The sequence below is a fragment of the Gasterosteus aculeatus genome, chromosome 1, assembly GCF_964276395.1.
Source record: "Gasterosteus aculeatus chromosome 1, fGasAcu3.hap1.1, whole genome shotgun sequence".
Taxonomy (NCBI): domain Eukaryota; kingdom Metazoa; phylum Chordata; class Actinopteri; order Perciformes; family Gasterosteidae; genus Gasterosteus; species Gasterosteus aculeatus.
In genome coordinates, this window is record NC_135688.1 from 9,352,273 (window position 1) to 9,372,071 (window position 19,799).

Below are 19,799 nucleotides of genomic sequence, written 5' to 3' on the forward strand. Positions count from 1 at the left end.
GAATATTCTTTGACGATAAAGGGAGGTTTTATGCAGAGGAGGAAGCATGATTGATAGGCAGCTGCAGGAATGTGGGAAGAGATGCTGTTGAAATCATTCTCCCAGGCCTCAAACTTTTGGTGGTGGGCCATCAAAGGCGAACCTCTCCCCTCCACCTCTGCCCTCACTAAAAGCAGCACCTCCCTCTCCCTCTCATCTTCTAACACACCCTGAATCCAGGGGCACCACCCTTCAACGCGCAGAGCGGCAGCACAGAAGGACACTTGTGTGGCCGTTTGGGTGCCTGCGCTGTGACAGAAACTGTTCACCATCACATATAGTTCAACATGAATGATGTAATCCAGTGCAGACTAAATCAGATTTGACTAAATGTATCATGATAATGGGAAGCAGGATGATATTACGTATTTTGAGTGGGACTTCTAATTGATGCTAAAATATCTGTTTTTGTCCATTCAGCTGGTACGTTAATGTCCTCTTATTAGCGCCAAGTTGCGTAACCTACTTGATGTAATGATGTGTCCCTCAACATGGTGATGACTGTGGCATAACTACTCGAAAGCAGCGCCCCTCGCTGTTATGTCCAGAATTATTCAGCTCTAATTGTCACCCAGGAGATTAGAACGATATTTTTTCCCTGACAGGCTCTAAGAAAGACCAACGAGCCAAGAAGAGCTTTCGCATCATCTACTGCGAAGAAACTCCATGTACAGCTCAACTAGCCACAAATGGGACGTAATTATTATTTTCTGCTTTACTGTATCATGCGCTTTACAAACTCACTTACTGATCCATTGAGGACATGACCAAGATTTCCATGTTGTCCTTTCTGAAAACTTGTCTTTGCCTCCACTCTCAGAAGCAGAAAGTGGGTATGTTTGGAGGTGTCCACAACATTGATTTTTTTTTTTAACCCACGCCCTTTAAAGAGACGGGAGAACGTAGTCGCGGCACCTGTGGGGACTGATTAGGTGAGACGAGAGTAGTTGTCATAGAAGGTGTTTATGCGAGCTTGGCGGAGGAGGAATGTCAGGAAGGAAGTGGCTTGGCAAAACCTCATGCTAGTTGCCGTGCCAACAGCTTTTGACGCACTCTCCAGCGCCTCTATTTGTGTGTGTGCAGGTGCCTTTTGCACTTGAGTGGCATCTGCGTACTAAAGCATGGGTCGTGCTTTTCCTGTGTGGGAATGCACGTGCAGCTGAGTTTTTGCTGCTAAGTGCTGTGTGGTTAAGATGTATGTGGGCGGGTTGAGTGGGAGCAGTGGGGGGGGGAGGGACAGAAGACACTGTAGTCTACTTCTCATCAAGTGAACAAGACCGGCTGGTCAAATGAAGCAAACATTGCGTTGTTCTTTTGTGATTTAACACTGTTATTGCAATAACGGTAGACTAAAAACCATCGCACACATCCCTCAGTGGTGAAGCTGTTTAGGACAGTGCATCTGTTAAAGGGAAACAAACGTTTTATATCTAAATGTCCCTGTTTTATACCTTGTATTGTACGTCACGGGTAAAAGCTATTTGTCCAGGCACATCAAAAGTTATAATAAAGGACAAATAAATAATTTTAGAATTTTAAATTAAAAAATACTTTAATTAAAGAAATATAAAAACGACTAGGTAAGTCACTGTATTTTTCAGGTGGATTTATTTGTGTAATGACAGGACTCCACAGCAAAGTTCAGTACTAATAAAATAGTTTTCAAGAAAGACAGCTGGGTAGACTTTGATAAAATGATTTCAAATACCTGATTCAACATGTCAAACAAGTCGAACATAACAACAGCACATATGAAGCAATGTCTCATGAAGTAAAGCTCTACCAAATGCATCTGGAAAAAAAGTTGAATCACTGCATGCCTACTTCCGGAAGATCAGATTTATAGAAAATGTTTGAAGCGGTGAAAAGAAAACCTTCTTATTCTTTGAAAAAGATAATCGAGGCAACTGCAGTCTGTATGACATGTCTTAGAATAAATAGAAGATACATATTTTTTAATAAGTTAGCAAGTTAAATGGGTAAATGATAGTCAAGATACAAGTACTTTGTAAACCATGCAAAATACATTATTTAAGACACAAAATTCTCAAAGTCTAATTCTAATTATGATGCATACAAGATTTATACACAGATGGCATGAGCTGATCCATCCCAAAAAAGCCCGGTTTAGCATTTAGAGGACATTCACAGATCATCACCTAAAAACTAGCACACTACCAGAAGTTTCACAAGTACATGCAGTGAGTTGCAAATTCTGGGTCAAAGACATCCGCACCGCTGAGACTGAAGAAGAAGAGAAGGAGTGTTCATAAAATTTACACAACACACCCTGAAAACGCTCGGTTCATTTCCTACTGCTAGTGTGCGTTGTTAAAAAAAAAGAAAGGTAAAGGACTTCCGGGGTAAAAAGGTGTGACTGACAGCCATTCCAATCCAGCCCATGCCAGCCATCCCCCGCTACTTTGCTTCGCCTCTTTCTCTCCATCCAGGTCAGAACAGGGGCGTCACTGCTCTGGCACAGATGTGTCGTCTCTCTCTACTGCCCCCGATCCTCCTGTCTCTAACAACAGAGAGAGGAAAACACGTATTTAAGCTTTGAAAGAACAGTTGCTGTATGCGCTCTTGTTGTCAGTCACAAAAGGTTGTGGGTGGATCCGATATACAAAACACACTTGAAGAAAACTCAATTTTGAAGGCGATGAATGTTGTATAGTTTGCCATCCTCAGAACCTGGGTGACATAACCCGAGCTAGAAAAACAATTTGTGAAAAGGGGGTCTCCCCCGATGGGAGGGGATGCTTGGTTCCAGCCTGACAGGTTCATTAATTTTCCTTGGCTCCCTGAAGCAAATACTGTAGCTAATGCACCTGGTGCTATAAATACAGCTCCTACGAAGGATGCAAAGCAGCCCACAACTGGGTTATGGAGAAACACCGACGAGCGTCTGACAAACATTGCATTTAAAAAAAAAAAAGAATTTGTTTCCATTTTTACTTTTCCGAGTAAAATAAGTACATAAAATCTGATTGTGGTGCAAATTTTTGCTTGTGTTGAAACAGTAAATCCTTTTTGGAAACCAAGCGGTTGTATAAAATAAAAACACGTGTCACATTGACAAATCAGTTGAGAATTCAGAAGATTAATAATCTAAAGATTCAATCATCTTTGGCTCGAGACTCTGTGTGATAAGGAAAGTGGTGTGTTGCATTAATCTCAGAGGGAATAACCCATAGGGGGCTCTAATAGATGTGCTTGTATAGCTTTTAAATGGCTTCTTCTCATGTGTGTATGATGGTTAATTGTTTTTTGTTCTTGCACGATGCGTTTCAGCTAACAGTCACAACGTCTTAAAATGGGAAACCCGAAGAGGTCAATAACGAGTCTGTTTATGGTCAAATGAGCAACTTATGCTCACTTACCTTTCGTCACCTACAGAAGCTACAACTCCTGATTCAGGCCTCCGTTATCGTCCTTACAGTCGCCAGCCACCAGGCCCTCTTCCACCGCATTAAGTCACCTAATCTTATCCCGTGGTTCTACACCACTGACCTGTGTGACCTGTCTGACCTCGCTGCCTTTGAGCACATCCCTCGGTGCTGCTCACCTCCTCCCCTTCTGCTTTGTCCTCGGGCTTCATCTTCTTGCGGGTCATGTGGCCACGGAAACCAGCCTGGATCTTTGCAGCAGCCCTGTTGGCCTCTGGGTCGTCCAGTGGGATGTCCATGATGTCCTCCTCCTCCTGGGGCCGGCTGCACTCCTCCTGCAGAGAGGATCCGAAAGTGGTACTCTGTCAGAGATGGGAGGCGTATCACAGGACCAGACGAGGCTGTTCTTTTCCTCGAACGAAAAATTGATTCCTCGACAGAACGCAATATCATGTTAACTTTATAAACTACTACAATTTCTTCTAGACAGTGAGGGATATGTGATTGTTGCTCAGCCCATTTCATTACTTGGACAGCGCTCTAATCCCCCCCCCCCCCCCTTTGTCTCTTGTCATATTGTCATATAATGAATTAATATTTGAGTCAGCCTATTTTATAATGAATCATCATGTGCTGCATTTGTCCTTTTTTCAGCATAGAAAAAGTGTCTTAAAAATCAAAATGATCAGTTCTAAATGTGTATTAAGCTTTTTGCTGTTGTTGTTTGTTGGTTGAACAAAACAAGGCTGGTGGAAATGATTGCTAATTTCTGTTATATTTGACTAATGTATGTGGGATGAGTTAAATGCAGAGAAGGATTTATTGGGGATTAATAAAGGATACTTTCTTCTAATGCTTCTTATTTCAAATAGCGTGGACGTACGTGAAAAAGTATTGCTTTCAAGGGTAAACTAATTTTGTTCACTGCTGCCTTGGCAAGAAAAGGATCCGCCAGCGCAAATTGTCCCGTTGTCAGCAGCAGCAGCTCATTCGGGGACTGAACGTGCAGCATGTAATGTCCCAAAGGAAACATGTGGTGGGCGGAGGCTACATTTTGGCTTGTCATAAATTGTCACCGGAATAACGCCAAGGCTGCTGTCAACAAGTTATGTGAACACCAATTCCAGTTCTATGGCGAAGACATTTCAGCCACGCCATGCTTTACTTGTAGAACAAGAAATTGGCATTTCACACAAAAGGCAACCCACAGAACGAGCCACAGTCATCCCACTGCCTCGGTTATGCAGTGCATCATGTCTCCAGTGAAACCCCTCCAGTGGAGGAGTGCGACCACCCACCCGTTCAGCCAGCATTCATTAGCCTGTTGTCCGTTTGACTGCTCCATGAGCAGCCAGAATCCAGCTTTTGTGCCGTAGCAGAGATCCAGGTTTGCTGCACTGGGTGTGATGGTTACACACCTTGCCAGGGGTCTTATTGTTTTTTTTTCTTATTTCCTCAGGGTCCTGACACAAATTGGTTTGAAATATTCAGGCAAATATTCTATGTGATGTAATACCCACTCATGATTTAAAAAAAAAGTTTAAAAGCTGCGTATAATACGACTTAATGGAGTCAAATCTGTAAAAAATGTTTATGTTTGAGCCATAATTATTATTATTATATTTCAGGTGAGAAAAAAAAAACACACGGCAGTGGGTCTCTCGTAAATACGATAAGTAACTAACAAAGGGCAAAACTGAATAAACCAAACCGCTTAATGATTTTAAAAAAAGATAAAAAGTTAATTTGAAGCTACTTACATTGTGACAGTCCATGTCTCACTCTCAGCGATGCTTTCAGTCTTCAGGTGACCTTAACTAGTGCAACTTGTATGCTTTGATTGCTATATGTTAAGCAAAGCTCTCTTTAAATGAGCCTGTGGTTTAATACAGATGTCTCACTGGCTCTTACTAACACTCACTGTATGTTCAGTAACACCCGCTCACGAACAGAGTGAGAGAGAGAGAGAGACATACAGTCCGAAAGAGAGGAAGAGATAAAGAGGGAGGGAGGGAGGGAGGAAAAGAGAGACCTCCTACAAACATGACAGCATGTGTTCCATCTTTTCCGTCCCATTAAGGATGCTGACCCACTGTGTTCACGGTAACGTTCAGCGAGCATGACCCAAAGACTCCAGGAAAGCTACTGACTAACCGGCTAACTGTACAACGTACCCTATTCGATGGATTTAAAGTTTGACCGTTTTGACGGGAGGAGGAATGATGAATTATTCAGTCTGTCAGATGTAAAGTGACTACCACATGCACTGAGCATCATAAAAAAAGCCCACAAGTTTATGTGTTAAAACAAGAAACACCACAAACAGAAACAGATGACCAACATAGAAATACTATGTAAAAGCCAGATGGTCATAAAACAATGATTGCAGACTTTGAAACTGTATTAATAGCGTGAATATGAAACAGTTTAAGCATCTTGGGCTGTTCTACACTAGGAGGTGTTGTAAATTTATTAGAGGCAGAGTGAGCTAACAACCCTCTCCATCCCTATGATCCCAGCTGGTATTTCCGCCCACACTCTTCTGCCAGCCTCAGAGACAAGACAGAGAGAGCGAGAAACAGAAAACATCCATTTGTATCAGTTATAAATCTGACACACTGCTCTCTCCTGCTGGTTTACTAACCAGTCAAATTATTAATATATTTGTAACAATATCTATATTGCCTATCTATTCACGGCGAGAGTATAAGGAACATCATTGTTGACATAGAAATGAAAAGAGAAAAAACAAGGGATCTGACCTTTTGCAGCTAGGTCACTGTTAGTATAGGTGGCCTATACACATTGGATAGTTGTATAGTATAGTGTATAGTTATGTTGTGGTAACTTCGTTTCAGCAGTAATTATTTCTGCCATTAAGCAAGAGTATACGAAAAAGCACTCTACTGAATGCAAGAATGTAATTGCTTGTTTAAAAAAAACTGTTATTAAAGGTAGACTGATACAGACGCTGCCTAGCAACTATCAGCATCAGCATCTCCTATTTAATTCCATGACGACACAAAGAGAGAGCTTGATGGTGAGAGGTTGCCATGGTAATATCCTCAGTACCTCTTCCTACACTCCCTTCCCTGTTTGTTTGGAGCCTAGTTGGTCCAGAAAAATTAGACATGGCTAACTGTGACGGCAGTAAAAATTTTAAAGGCCTTAACTCACAAGACAAATAGTCCAGTAAGTCTTTTATGATGATGGATTACTGAATCAGGTTTCAATCTGTGGATGGAGGATGTGGTGGCTCCCAAGAGGAGAGGGGATCTGGCCCTAACAAAGGCAAAGTATACAGGTTTATGAGCATGCAGCAGAGCAAAGGCCTCAAACAGCATCTATAACACGCAGCACCAATTTAGACACTGAAACTAAAAATTTCTGCACTAAAGAGATTTCTGTTGCGGACCCTCTGACATTGCATTCAAGTCTAATCGCCTACTCCTAGATAGTCCAAGGCAAAAAAGTGAGCAAAACTGTTGATGAGACTCGACCTTGACGGTTTTATTTATGTAGGCTACCTGAGACAGGAATGGGAGCAGTCTGAAACTGTGTGGACAGTTATTCTCTGCCCACTGATACAAGTGGAGGAGATGTGGTGAGCATATATTTCGTATTGAGAAGAAAGCATAAAATGTTACCTTGTCCCCAATCGTTTCAAGTGTCTGTTCCTCTCCTTGGTGACTCGCAGCCGGCCAATCTGCACTTTCAGTGTGGATGCTGCTGCTGCCGCTGCCTTCATCACAAATCGCATCATTCGTCTTTTCTATTTCAGAATCAATGTTTCCTTCGTCTACAAGGCCCCTTTCGTTTGAACTTATCTCCTTTGATGTGACCTCGTTTTCCACCACTGCATTCTCCGCCTGTGGCTCAGCGGGCGTCTGACCCTCCTCGTTCTCCTCTAATAGATGTTGTGCACTTGCCTCTAAAGCTCCCCTCTCCGTTGCAGCAGTTGATACATTTGACCCAGTGACTCGAAATAAATGATCCTCTACCTCCACATAACCTTCTGCATGTATTCCCCCTTTGTCTCCTCCAACCACGCCTGCAGTCTTGTCTTCTTTGTAGTAAGGGTTGCTGGACTCTGCTTCCTCTTCCTCATTCTGATGAAATTCGCCTTTCATCATCTTCTCATTATGTTCATTCTGATCGGTTTCATCCCCTGGGTTTTCTTCACCTGCCTTGGCGGTGGGCCGATGTGATGAGCCAGTTTCAACACATTTGAGCTTCTCATCATCACTATCATTTAAATTATAGTCATTTGTGTCCACCTTCTCTTTCATCATATGAAATACTTTGTGGTGACTTGTCATTTCAATTTCATCTTGGTCTTGTGTGCTAGATATGTGTTTGTCTGTTGACAGTAAAGAAACCTCTTTGGACTCGTCCTCCAGGTGCATTTCCAATACATTGTCCTGTAAGACCTCCACTGAGCCCTCTTGCTGTTTATCCTCATTAGTCTGCTGATCTTCTGGGACATCATCAACGCTTATCTTAACCAATGAGTCCTCTTTTGGTATAACATTATTATTTAAAGCAGTTATTTCCCTGGGAGAAGCCTCAGCCTCTGTTTCTCCCGCCTTTTCTTTTTCGACCTGATCTTTTCCTTCATCTTGATCGCGGTCAGTTTTAAATGATTGTTCAACCGTGTCTTCGGGTTGGAGATTTGAACTGTCTTCATCATTATCTTCAGCATTGGCTCCTTCAATTGTTCTTCCTGTTGCTCCAAGCTCATTAGCACACACATCCACATCAGCTTGTCCGGCATACGGAAAGACCTCCACTTTTGCTTCACTGTCGGTATTTTTCAGTCCCCCTGAGTTTACTTTTTCCTCATCTACGACTGCAGTCTCTTGTTGATCACCGCCTTCATCTTCTGCCAACTCCTGAGCACACACATCTACGTTCATAATCGCTCTGAATGATAACACGTCAGTGGGCTCTAACTCAGACTGGGGCATATCTTGGTCGGAAGCCAAGCTGCTATCTTTTCCATTAGCTGCCCTGTCAACTTGATCAAACGTATTAGTTGTTGGGTCCTTTTCTTCTATTCTGTTCAAACAATCTGGCTGTACATCTAAAGCTGGGAGCATAATGACTGTTTCCTCTTCTGAAATTCCCTTTTCCGGTAAAATAATGCCTTTCTCCGCGATGTCATCTTTTTCCTCATATTCTTCTGTGCTTGCAGATAAATCAACTTCCTCAGAGCTTCTGACGTGCGTAGTGGAAAGATCGAAGGTTTCTCCCAAACTGTATTCATCTTCCGTTTGGTGAACCTTTGATTGCTCGCTGAAAAAAGTTACCAATAAAAATGAAATATTACTTGAACTTGAGGAGAGAATGTATGTATATGGGGATTGAAGTGGTGCTTTTGTAAAAAAAAATAAGATTATAATACTATTATAATATTTATGAAAATAATTTATGTCTTCTGCAGCTGGTTTTAATACTGAGCTGACCTGTGATATTGCCAGGCTTTATTGCACAAAGCTTTTTTGCTTTAAAGTTTTGCTTTACAATGAAAAGGTATAGCATATGACTATTCCAATGATATATTTAATTAAGCCATAATAGAAAATATTTGAAGAGATCTTCAGAAAAAAAAAATCTATATATTACCCTAAACAGCGACTTAAAGTTATACACGTGAAAAATGTCGACCTTAATTCTCATTTATTCTTTTCCTTTCTGGTTTCTATTATTTCCCTTGTGCATTATCCTCTCCCTGTTCTGTTGATGCTTCTGGCTGTTGATGGGACATTAGATGGGACTCACTTGGACACCGTCACTTCTGTTGCAGGATATTTTTCAGGAATAGCCTGACAGGGTAAAAACAAACAACAACAAAGGTGTAATAACAGAGACACCGGGGCAAATATGTATATACCAGAATAGTGACTTGGGATTATTACCTCAGGAGCCTTAAATGCATTGTTGTGGTACATGTCTTCAAGTTTAGCTGCCCACTCAGCTGGGTCCATCCCACTGTCTGAGTTACAATAATACAAATTAATTACTTGAGAGCAGTACATTACAATTCTGTCAATTTATCAAATGTACCGTTTCAGTCACCTTCTCTTTGCTTGAGAAGAGCATCGAAATACTGTGCAGCATATTTGGGAATGTCTTTAGGCTGGTCTCGCAGGACTTCCCGGGCCAAGCCCTCCAGGATTGACCCGAACCCTCGCGGGATCCGCAGGTGAGTTTTGCAGAAAGGTACCGACATGTTTTTAGCTCACACTCAATTCTGGGACAGCGAGGGATAAGCCAGTCAAAGTTATGATCATTTATTAACCTAGTGTGAAATGACTGTAACGTTAGCTGAGGGGAGAGGTTAGCGTTAGCTGTCAGCTAACAGATTTTAAACCTACGTTTGATAACGTTAGCTAACGTTGAATATGATGACAGGCTAGTTTTCAACATTTGAATCCCTTTAATGTAAACCGTAGCAAGTATTAGAAAGTGTCAGAATATGAGTTATTAGTTAAATGTAGTACCTTAAATGACGCTCGCTTCGTATCAACCTTTACGCATAAACGTTTGCTTGTGTTTTGTTGATAACTGTTTCTAGGCAACGGTTGTAACTACGGACAACAAGGAGGCTCAAATGAGGCTCAAGAAAGAATTGCTTTATTGGATATAATTGCAGGTCCATAGAACACATACAAAAAATCTAAGAGTTAAACACTTGTAATATTACATTGCTTAAAAAAAAGGAATAAAAAATGGATTAATAAAAAAAAAAAGGTTGATGTTTTTTCTCCTTCATCTTCTGCTCCTGTAGCAGGGAGCTCGGTCATGCATATGTGATGACTGCATATTCAGAGTTGGTGCTCATCTTGCGGCTGACTTCTCTTGGCTGTGGGACATGCAGTCGGTCAGCTGAACGAGAGGCCTGCAAGTGAGACCTTGATTCATCTCCCCACAGCTGGAGGAGAAGCAGAGAAAAAAGTAATGTCACATTAACATGTTGTTATTAGATAAACCATCTCAAAACTATTGTAATTTGTAATATTTTTATTTCAAAGAGTTTTATTTAAAAACTATATTGAATATTAGAATTACAATAAAGTTATTGGGTTTTGTTTTCACAATATGCAGACGTGTAAATTAATATTGTAATAAACCAACAATCTTAATAATTGGTAAACAATCAATACAGTTTCCAGTTGAATTGGTACATATGGTTAATTCAACGCCACCTTTTTAGGTGCTAAACTTGATTCTTTAGTAGGCTGTATTTTGTGGTGCTGTATCTGTTTGTTATGATATTATGATGATTGAGAAATGTTTTAATACATAATGAACTGTATGTTTGTACGTTATCGAGGGCTGCTCATACATCATGGGATTTCGTACGATAAAAAGAACGTATTGATTTCTAACTTTTTGATCTCCAGCAGCCAGGTAGCCGACCTGAGTGAGCTCGGGTGTACTGACACCTCGGACGGTGATCATGATGTCAGCATATGGAACCTCAGTGTCACTCTCGTTATCTGGAACAAAGAAATGATTCAATATTAGTTCATGTCAGTCGTTGTATCGCAGACAGTGTTGCTGTCTCACTTGGAGAACAAGAGTGGTGATTCTGCTGATCCAGAGATCCTCTTACCTGGTGCATGAATCCTCACTCTTTCACTTTGTATTGACAGTGACCCTTGGGAATATATAATGAATGAATGGTAACTGGATTCTGAGATTGAAATTCTTGCGAAAATATATTTGGTATTGTAAACGTTTTACCCTTTACTGGTTTGGGGGCAGCATGAAGAAGTAGTGGCGACCTTAAACAAGAAAAAAAATGTAATTAAAATAAATCAACAAATTAAGAAAACCAAAATGATATATTTTCGAAGGTAATTGAACAAAGCTTTGATCAAATATTCATTGAGTAGATTGTACTCACCCTGATCTTGACACAACAGGCTCCCCTGGAATATTTGACATTATTAACTCAAGCTCTTTTTTAGAAAGTGTAACAGCAAGTGTGTGTTTTCACATTGTGATATTTCACCTTTAACGTTCCGGTTCTGTCTTTTCTGGCTCAGCCACAGGTAAACGGCTAATGCCGTAAGCAACGTAGCCACAGCAACGGTAACTGTCGCTAAAACCTTAATACCTGTAAATTCTCCTGTTAACATGAAAACAACAGTATTAACTTGGATTTTATTGCATCAAAAACTGCAACTTTTACTTTTGAATTCCACATATCGTCAAAAGTTTCAGTAAAATAGCATTTTTTTGCAATAGATGTACAATGTAGCTCGGAAAAGTTGTTCCCAAATCAGCGGCAGTAGATGTGTGTTCTGGTTTATTATCTTTTGGTAGGATGAACCTATGGTGTAGACCAGAGTGCATTGCATGGCGCTATTAGAATGCTAGACTCAAAAGACCATCATGCTCTCTTCCTCTGTGTTTGACAGTTGCTGCCACACACTAAACCATCTTGAACCGTCCTTTTGCGATTTCAATGGCGTAGAAAAACTCTGCGTGATACAGTGTCACTGGCATAGAAATGGCTTCAATTGCTCATAACCTGCAGTTACAAAGTCTTCTCCTCTCACTTCTTCCTCTTTGAAAGGAAATACCTATATTTTAAATATGTGCCCGGCTCTTCACCATGACAGGGACAATATATTGCATCGTGTAGTGAAATATTGACTAATGATGATTGAGGGTGTGGACAAAATGATCTTTTTTCAAAATAGCATCTTACCTTCAGTTGTGTCGTTTGGCTTAGCAGGAATCACTGCTGATGAATAAAAAGATAATATATTATATAGTTTATATAAATACAAGTAAATGTACAAATCATGTATAGCTAAAATTGCAGACTATTTACCATTGGACCTGTTCATACATTTTTTTAACATACAAGGTGCTCACCATTCTTTGTTCCACTCTTTGGCACATCTAGCCATTTGGGGGAACTTTGAGCTTAAAAAGAAATAAAAAATAATTAACTCTAATCTGAACTCCAGCTTTGTAAAATTAGTTTACATGTTGCACCTGGAAGAATTTCCCAGATAAAAATATTTCTTGTATTGATTTTGATATAATTACCTTGAGGTTGCAATAAAACGATGAGCTCTGTTGTTCGTGGAAGTTGAGGTTTATCTGCAGCATATGTGTAGCAAGTGTAGTTCTTAAGATCATCAGCAGACACATTTGTTAGATGAAGGGACGTCGTGTTCAAGTTGCTTTTTGTCCCGAGGCAACGAGAGTTGTCTGATCCTTTGCTCCAACAGCCACGAACAAATCCACTGGAGTCATTGTACGTGCAGTTTAATGTTAGAGAATCACCTAATGCTACCGTCAAGAAATCCATCGGTACTGTCAAATGAACACAGCTCACGAGATCTGCAAACAAAGGAAATTTGATCCACTTTACAAAGCATTGTATTACATTAAATGAATAGCACATTTTCATAGATGGGTGCAGTATTTTTGTTTCATTCAACACTTAATTGCTGTTCATTCCAATGAAAAAGAATATACATATATATATATATATATATATTACCTTGTGAGACCCAAAAAAAGAGCAAAGTGAAGTGGACGAAGATTATCATTGTTCTTCTGATTGCTGAAGCCTGCGTACATGCAATAAAATATCATGTGCTCACAAAGACGATGCTTGCACCTGCAGGAAAATGCTGATATGCCCACATATATGGCACAGGAAGTGGTAAACAATAGGATTCGGAGATGCGTAAAAATACTTTCCATTCGTTGCAACTTCCTGCAAAGTAAAGTGAATAATAATTCTCACACGTGTTGATACACATAGGACACACAAACATACTTAAGTAACTACATTTTTACTATTTCATTGGTCTCCTATGTTTTAATAGTGGAAAGCATACATTTGATACCTGGCTTAAAAAAACACTGTGGTTTCCACACGTCTGCAGATCCATTGCACCTCATCATGATGTATTTTATTTTCAAATTCTCACAATTTAAAGACAAGGGTTAGTTTTCTTTTGCTTCTTCACTTCAAAGTATCAATTCTCTGCATTATTTTTAGAAATGTATCAGATTTTTTCGCCATCTTTCTGCCCTTAAATTAAATACACAGGAAACACAAATAGTTGAAGTGATCCACTAACTGCGACATCATCTAGGTTAGCTTTAGCACACTCTCATTAATTATGGACGTGGAAGGTACAGTTTCAGAACATCATTGCTCACCATTATTAACTTGAGCACCGACCCGGGGGCTCATATTCCCTGCTCTTGTTTCACTCTCATTGACTGAGGGCCTCTTACTTTCATGCCTTTAAACAATCAGTCCTGTCGGCTAAGACCAAAGAGTCTTGAATGAAACTACCTAAAAAGAAGAGTGGACTTGATTAGAGATTCAGTGATAATGTGCTCATGGAAAGTTATGCACTTCTTCTGTTTTTCATCTTCTTGGATTTTTCTGCTGCCGCCCCAATCTGGACACGCCTCAGGTAAGAGCTAAAGTTGATTCAAAAATTTGAGCTAGTTTAGAAGAAACAAAACTATAATGACTGCATAGTCCTTCTAATGTCTCTTCTACATCCGTCCTGATATTAATTCATGCATGCAAGAATCCACTGAAGGGAGTGCAGACCTCTCCCTTGGTGAAGACAGAGACGTTGACCGGTGTCCAGGGGGAAAATACCTCTCCCACCAGCTTTGTTTGGAATGTCCATCTGGTCATTTGTAAGTCATCAACCATCTTTGATAAATGGCCTGTACATTTTTACTATGTCCCTAATCAGAATAGATACATAAATACGTATATGCGTAATGTAAAACAAATCTACATCTTTCAATCACATGTGAGAATTTGACTATTAATGAATGTATTTATGCTGTATAGTTGCCCTGGCAATGTATCTGCAGCTCATAGATGTCCAGCAGGAACGTTCAACCTCTACACGGGAAAAAGCAGCCTCAGTGACTGCAAGGTGAGAGACAGCTGTCAATAAAAGCCCATCATCACGCAACACACAGATTTATTTTTCCATGCCGTCCATTGAACGCCAAATAAAGTGCCTTTTTTTATTTGATAGTGTTCCTAATTATAAATCAGATGGAAAGACCCTTTTCACGAGCAACATTCCCAGTCCAAACACAGCTGGAACTAATCCCACTAACGAGGACTCTGATCCAGCAGATGCTGCAATGCATGACTAGTTACATATGTGTTTTACATGCTGATCAAATAGAAAAGGGCAGATTCAACATTAATATTTCTCCCCTCATGCGTGTCTATATCTTAAACCTCAGATATTGTTCTTGATGCAGTTTCATATGTATCATCGTGGCCATTGTTCTGTTGTTCTCACTTCAGTATGTTTGCAGCCTTGTTTTCCAGGTCTCATCAGTTCAGAGGACAGAGTGGACTGTCGACTTTGTCCAGCAGGTTTCTCATGTGATCCGGCCCATTGGACGCTGTCTTTATGCCCCCCAGGACAACATTCTCCTGAGGGGGTCCTAAAGTGTCTGGCATGCCCCGTAGACTCTGTCTGCACCTCTGGATTTCCTAGGAAGGTGACCATTACAGCAGAATGTCTTTAGTTGCATTCTCTTTGTCCCAAAATGCGTCATGTCAGAGACATGTCTGGTTTGCAGTTATAAATGGTTGGTAAACTTGGCCTAAAAATAATAATAAGACATATCCCCCTTTCTTCCTTATTCATCCTTTATATGTGCATTAAAGTGTGGACCTGGCAAAGAGCCCAACCTGGATTACACTCTGTGCACCGACTGTCCCCCAGGCTTCTATTCCACTGTGTGCACTATCAAGTGCCTACAGTGTCCAGCAGGTAGTGCACAAATAAATCAACTTCATCTAATCTGCTCTCAATACAGCATTAGATATGTCAGTAAACTTGGAATAGATATATGACCCTGTGTCCTCTGCCTGCCGTAGGAAGTTACTGCCCAGACAAAGGAACGTCTCGGCCTCTCTCCTGCCCTCCCAGTCGGTCTTCCACGCCCGGACAGACTTACTGTAACTGTAATGATACATCGTTGCTGTGTGTAGGAGCAGAGGCCCCCCGCCCGAACCAGCCGGCCCATAGGTCGGGTCAAACAACCAGCTGCCGACCAGGAACATACAAAGAAGAGGGGGGGGAGTCGTTGTGTGTGGTCTGTCCAATAGGTTCGTATAGCTGATATTCACATTCACACTCTCCTCCATCTGTCTCTATTTGTCTGCCTCTATTGTCCATGTTTGTTTTTTCCTCAGGTCATTACTGCATGGGAGGTGTAGTTGTACCCTGTCCTGCAGGGACTTACGGCCCTAAAGTAGGTCTGCAGCGGTTGAGAGAATGCACCGTCTGTCCTGCAGGTAGAGCATTGATTGATAGTGGCAAATCTTTCAAACCTGTTACACTCACAGATACACATTGCATCAGTATTAAAAACCACAAACTACGTCAGCTTCAGTTTTTCAAGCCTAATAGGCCAATTTTAGTTGGTAACATTTCTATGTCCTTTGTTGTATGACCATTTCTATAAATGCTTTTCTCTAGGGTTTTTCTGTCTGGAAGGCAGCTCATTGAGGCCTACCTCCCAGTTCCTGTGCCCACTGGGATATTACTGTGAAGAGGGCACTGCCATTCCGCATGGGTCACCTTGCCCTGCTGGTACGGCAGGGGAACAACTGGGTCAGACAAGTAGGGCAGCCTGCAAGAGATGTAGAGAAGGACGCTTCTGTCCTGCAGGTAAGTCTTCGCTGTAATACACTGACTTCCGTCTTCCGTCATGTGTCGGATGAAATATGTAATTGTAAGTAACCACACACATATTCAAAGAAAGAACGTGAAATGAAGATTAATAGATTTGTGTATGTGTATTTATATATGTATGTTTGCTGCGCAGGCTCATGGGGTCCTGGCCTGCCCTGTGCTCGTGGGAAATACTGTCCTGCTGGCACCCTGGAAGAAGTTACGTGTCCTCGAGGCACCTTCACCCCTCATCAAGGAGCAATAAGTGATTATTACTGTTTTATATTCACCACATAATCAAGTGATATATACCCCCACCCCTTTGTATACTGTGCAGAGGTTCTGGCTTAAGTGAAATGAACTTATTCTACAATTTATCATGAGCTCAGTTTAAATAAATATGCTGCTCTAGCAGTTCATCATAGCTAAACTGAGAGATTATATAAGTGATATGATATAAGTGTTGTTTTGTACCGACGATGAACTGGAACATATAGATGATACATTGGAACAGATGGATATTGAGAGGGTGAAGATTACTTTTTTTTCAAACACAGCCGTCGACGGCAAGTCGGAGCCGTAATAGATTAAAAAACATAAAATAATACCTATGAAAAGAGATCTTAGTAGAGTATAATGAAGTGCATTCCAAAGCTGATTTAATCTTGGCATCTTGTAACTATGCCCTCCAGGTGTGAAGGACTGTCTCAAATGCCCTGCTGGTTTTTACTGTCTTGAGGGGAGAAGCGACCCTGTGCCCTGTCCTCCAGGCACCTTTAACCCCTCAGAGGGTCAGGATGAGTTGACTGACTGCAGAGAGTGTTATGCAGGAAAAGCCTGCACACAGGTGGCTTTGAGAGCACCCGATGTGGACTGCATGCAAGGGTAAGGAAAGGTTTAATGTGAAGCATGCTTCAAAGATACGGTAAACTTGTGTGATTTGGAGGACAAAAAGCACTTCTCTTACAAAAAGATGTCTTGCCTGTAATCTAATTCGTCCTTTAAATTGTCCCACCACTTTTGACTGGATCTTAATAGGTTTGCATGTCCCCCTGGTTCCTCCAAACCTAACCCGCCAGCCAATGCCTGCCCACCAGGGACACTGAGCGATCGCACTGACCTCACTGACCACTCACAGTGTCAGCGGTGCCCAGCGCGATATGCCTGTCTGCGAGGTGCTACTTATCTTTCGCACATCTGCATCCTTCTAAAAGTACTGTTTTGATATTTCATGATTAGCATTATCCAAATAAATTAATTTAGTTACCTATGTCAAATGGAGCAGGATACATTAATAAGATATTTGTTATGTGATTTGAGTCAACATACTGATACACAGTACCAGTCAAAGGTTTAGACACACTATCTCATTGAATAGGAAAATGTGTCCAAGCTTTTGACTGCTACTGTTATATTAAATCAAATATATAGCTTCCAAATAATTTAACCTCTATGCCTACGTTGTTTATGCTCTAACAGGAACTGGTGGTATCCAGAGACCACCAATCTCCTGCTTTGCAGGACACTATTGTCCACCTGGAACTATGTTCCCCACCCAGTACAAGTGCCCTGTGGGGACATGGAGCAGTCAGAGTGGATTGGAAGCTGAAAGTCAGTGCCAGCCATGTCCACAGGGCTGGTACTGTCTGGCCGGATCTGGAGCTCCGTCGGGTCGCTGCAATTCTGGACACTACTGTCCTGAAGGTACTCATGAGTGTGACACAGGTGATAATAAAAGCAGTGTCCACATTCAATTATTAAGTGCGTCTACTGTTATTGTAGACCATTCAACACAATACATGGAAAAGCGCAGCAAAGAGTAAACACAGTGTTCTATAGGAAATGTATTCAATATGATGTTTTTTCATAATCACGACTCATTCTTGTGGATGCTGTTTAAGTATTTTGATGTTGTGTCACCAGGGACTGCATACGGCACCCAGTTTCCTTGCCCTGCAGGTACATACAGCATTAAAATGGGCAACAGATACAGAGAAGACTGCCTGATTTGTCCCAAAGGCTCATTCTGTCAAAAGGGCACCTCCAAACCTTCACCCTGCCCCCTGTAAGCAGTCAATACGTGCTCAATAAATGTGTGAATAAGGATGAAGAAGGTGATGATATTGAAACTGCTCTATGCAGAATAATAGAGGATTTAGCCCGTCTGATATAGAATGGTTTGAGTTAGTACATCATTTCTGTTATGTCTTTCTCCAGTGCCTCATTTCGCCATCTGAAAGGAGGTCGGAGGCTGGAGGACTGCTCTACCTGCCCAGCCGGTTATTTTTGTCCCCACTCAGCCACTGTGAACCCCAGAGTGTGTGGAGCTGGCAGCTATTCGGTAAGGCCTCATCTTTAACACCACAGTCCGCTGTGACTGGTCATCAGCGAGAACCAGTGGAGATCAGCGCTGGTGCATTAGTCTTGTCTTCCTGGTGCGCCAGTCGGCTTGTCCTATTTTTAGATGAGCATTTTCCGCCCACAGTGATTGTCTTACCTCATTCACCATGTACGTACATCTGTAAATGTCTGAGGAGTGGTTTCAGTCGAATGTTCTCAGGGTTCATCTTTTGCTCTCATTATTGAAGAAACGCCGGTGGTGTACCAGCATCTTGTCCGATCCTTCTCTCCCTTGTGTTTACAGTCCGTCTGTCTCTTTTTTTTTGCTCTGTACCTCCCCCGCACTGGTTGATATCTTTAACTTCGACTCTCATAGTCTTCCTTCACATTCTCATGTGTGCAGGACGAGGGCTCTGTGGAGTGTTCTCCATGCCTTCCGGGCCACTACTGCAGTAATGAGACCACGAGCGAGGAAGCCATGTTGAGCGTCATGGTGTGTCCCCCGGGCCTCCTCTGCTCTCAGGGTTTGGCCCGAGACCCCCAGCGCTCAGCAACCCTCTGTCCTCGAGGCTTCTACTGCCCCGGAGGAGGCGTTGTGAGTCACAATGATGCATGTAGCTTAGGTGTATATATCTATTTAAAAATGAATATGGTCTGTTTTTTCAAATGAGTGAAGCGCTTCTGGGTCATCAAACTACCTGCGAGTGTTTTATCCCTCACAGGAGCCCAACCCCATTCCTTGCCCCAACGGAACCTACAGCGACGCTCCGGGTCTGCGTGAGGCCATCGAGTGTGTCCAGTGTCCCAAGGGGAAGTACTGTTACTCCCAGCAGCCTCAGGAGCAGCCCATTACCAGCCCTGTAAGAAGCCAAAATTAATTAAAGAAAAAATGTTTGTTGTGCCTAATCAGCTCTGATAGCTCTGAAGTGTAAATACTACTTTTGATGAAGATCATGCATGCTGCGTTATTTCAGACAGCTGTGTGTCCTCATGGACACTATTGCCCGCAGGGGACCGGCCACCCACACACCTTCCCCTGTCAGGCCGGCCAGTACAGGAACAACACACTTGGTCACAGTGGAGCGGTGTGTGTTTTATGTCCAGCCAGGCATTACTGCGACAGACAGGGAACTCACAGACCCTCAGTCTGCCCTCAGGTAGGAATACCCACCGCTTTTTTTGTTGCATTCAAGAGGCATAAGCGTAACATTACATTACATTACATTACATTACATTACATTACATTACATTACATTACATTACATTACATTACATTACATTACATTACATGTCATTTAGCAGACGCTTTTATCCAAAGCGA

At 41.7% G+C, this 19,799-nt stretch overlaps 2 protein-coding genes across 11 annotated transcripts; both read right to left on the reverse strand.

Moving 5' to 3' along the window:
* Positions 1-1,630: 1,630 nt before the first annotated feature.
* nrgnb (neurogranin (protein kinase C substrate, RC3) b) lies at positions 1,631-10,016 on the reverse strand. 6 transcript variants are annotated; one of them, XM_078098273.1, is made up of 7 exons: positions 9,929-10,016; positions 9,504-9,678; positions 9,344-9,420; positions 9,207-9,250; positions 7,073-8,720; positions 3,605-3,760; positions 1,631-2,560 (listed from the first exon to the last, which is right to left on the reverse strand). In XM_078098273.1, the coding sequence occupies exons 2-7, from the start codon at positions 9,655-9,657 to the stop codon at positions 2,537-2,539; spliced, it is 2,103 nt and encodes a 700-aa protein (XP_077954399.1). In that variant the 5' UTR covers positions 9,658-9,678; positions 9,929-10,016; the 3' UTR covers positions 1,631-2,536. The 6 variants fall into 6 exon arrangements, with proteins under 6 accessions (XP_077954399.1, XP_077954398.1, XP_040041999.1 ...); XM_078098272.1 differs by having other exon boundaries at positions 3,550-3,760; XM_078098274.1 differs by lacking the exons at positions 1,631-2,560; positions 3,605-3,760 and adding an exon at positions 5,698-6,707.
* Positions 10,017-10,039: 23 nt separating this feature from the next.
* On the reverse strand, positions 10,040-13,099 carry LOC120824873 (uncharacterized). 5 transcript variants are annotated; one of them, XM_040186023.2, is made up of 10 exons: positions 12,955-13,099; positions 12,495-12,791; positions 12,318-12,368; positions 12,148-12,180; positions 11,446-11,559; positions 11,338-11,362; positions 11,175-11,215; positions 11,044-11,088; positions 10,818-10,927; positions 10,040-10,359 (listed from the first exon to the last, which is right to left on the reverse strand). In XM_040186023.2, exons 1-10 carry the CDS (start codon positions 13,001-13,003, stop codon positions 10,228-10,230), a joined length of 897 nt encoding a protein of 298 aa, XP_040041957.2. In that variant the 5' UTR covers positions 13,004-13,099; the 3' UTR covers positions 10,040-10,227. The 5 variants fall into 5 exon arrangements, with proteins under 5 accessions (XP_040041957.2, XP_040041948.2, XP_040041939.2 ...); XM_040186014.2 differs by having other exon boundaries at positions 11,446-11,562; XM_040186005.2 differs by having other exon boundaries at positions 12,148-12,183.
* Between the last annotated feature and the right edge of the window lie 6,700 nt (positions 13,100-19,799).

Bases quoted from the DNA above. Each gene is read 5' to 3' on its own strand.
- LOC120824873 (XM_040185994.2), bottom strand. From the start codon at position 13,003: ATGATAATCTTCGTCCACTTCACTTTGCTCTTTTTTTGGGTCTCACAA. The intron at 12,184-12,317 runs GTGAGCACCTTG...TTTATTCATCAG, and splicing joins AAAGAGTGGAACAAAGAATG to CAGTGATTCCTGCTAAGCCA. The intron at 11,563-12,147 runs GTAAGATGCTAT...TCATGTTAACAG, and splicing joins GCCAAACGACACAACTGAAG to GAGAATTTACAGGTATTAAG.
- nrgnb (XM_078098272.1), bottom strand. From the start codon at position 9,657: ATGTCGGTACCTTTCTGCAAAACTCACCTGCGGATCCCGCGAGGGTTC. The intron at 8,721-9,206 runs GTGAGTCCCATC...AACTTTTTTCAG, and splicing joins ACAGAAGTGACGGTGTCCAA to CGAGCAATCAAAGGTTCACC. The intron at 2,561-3,549 runs GTCAGTGGTGTA...CTCTGTTGTTAG, and splicing joins AGGTCAGACAGGTCACACAG to AGACAGGAGGATCGGGGGCA.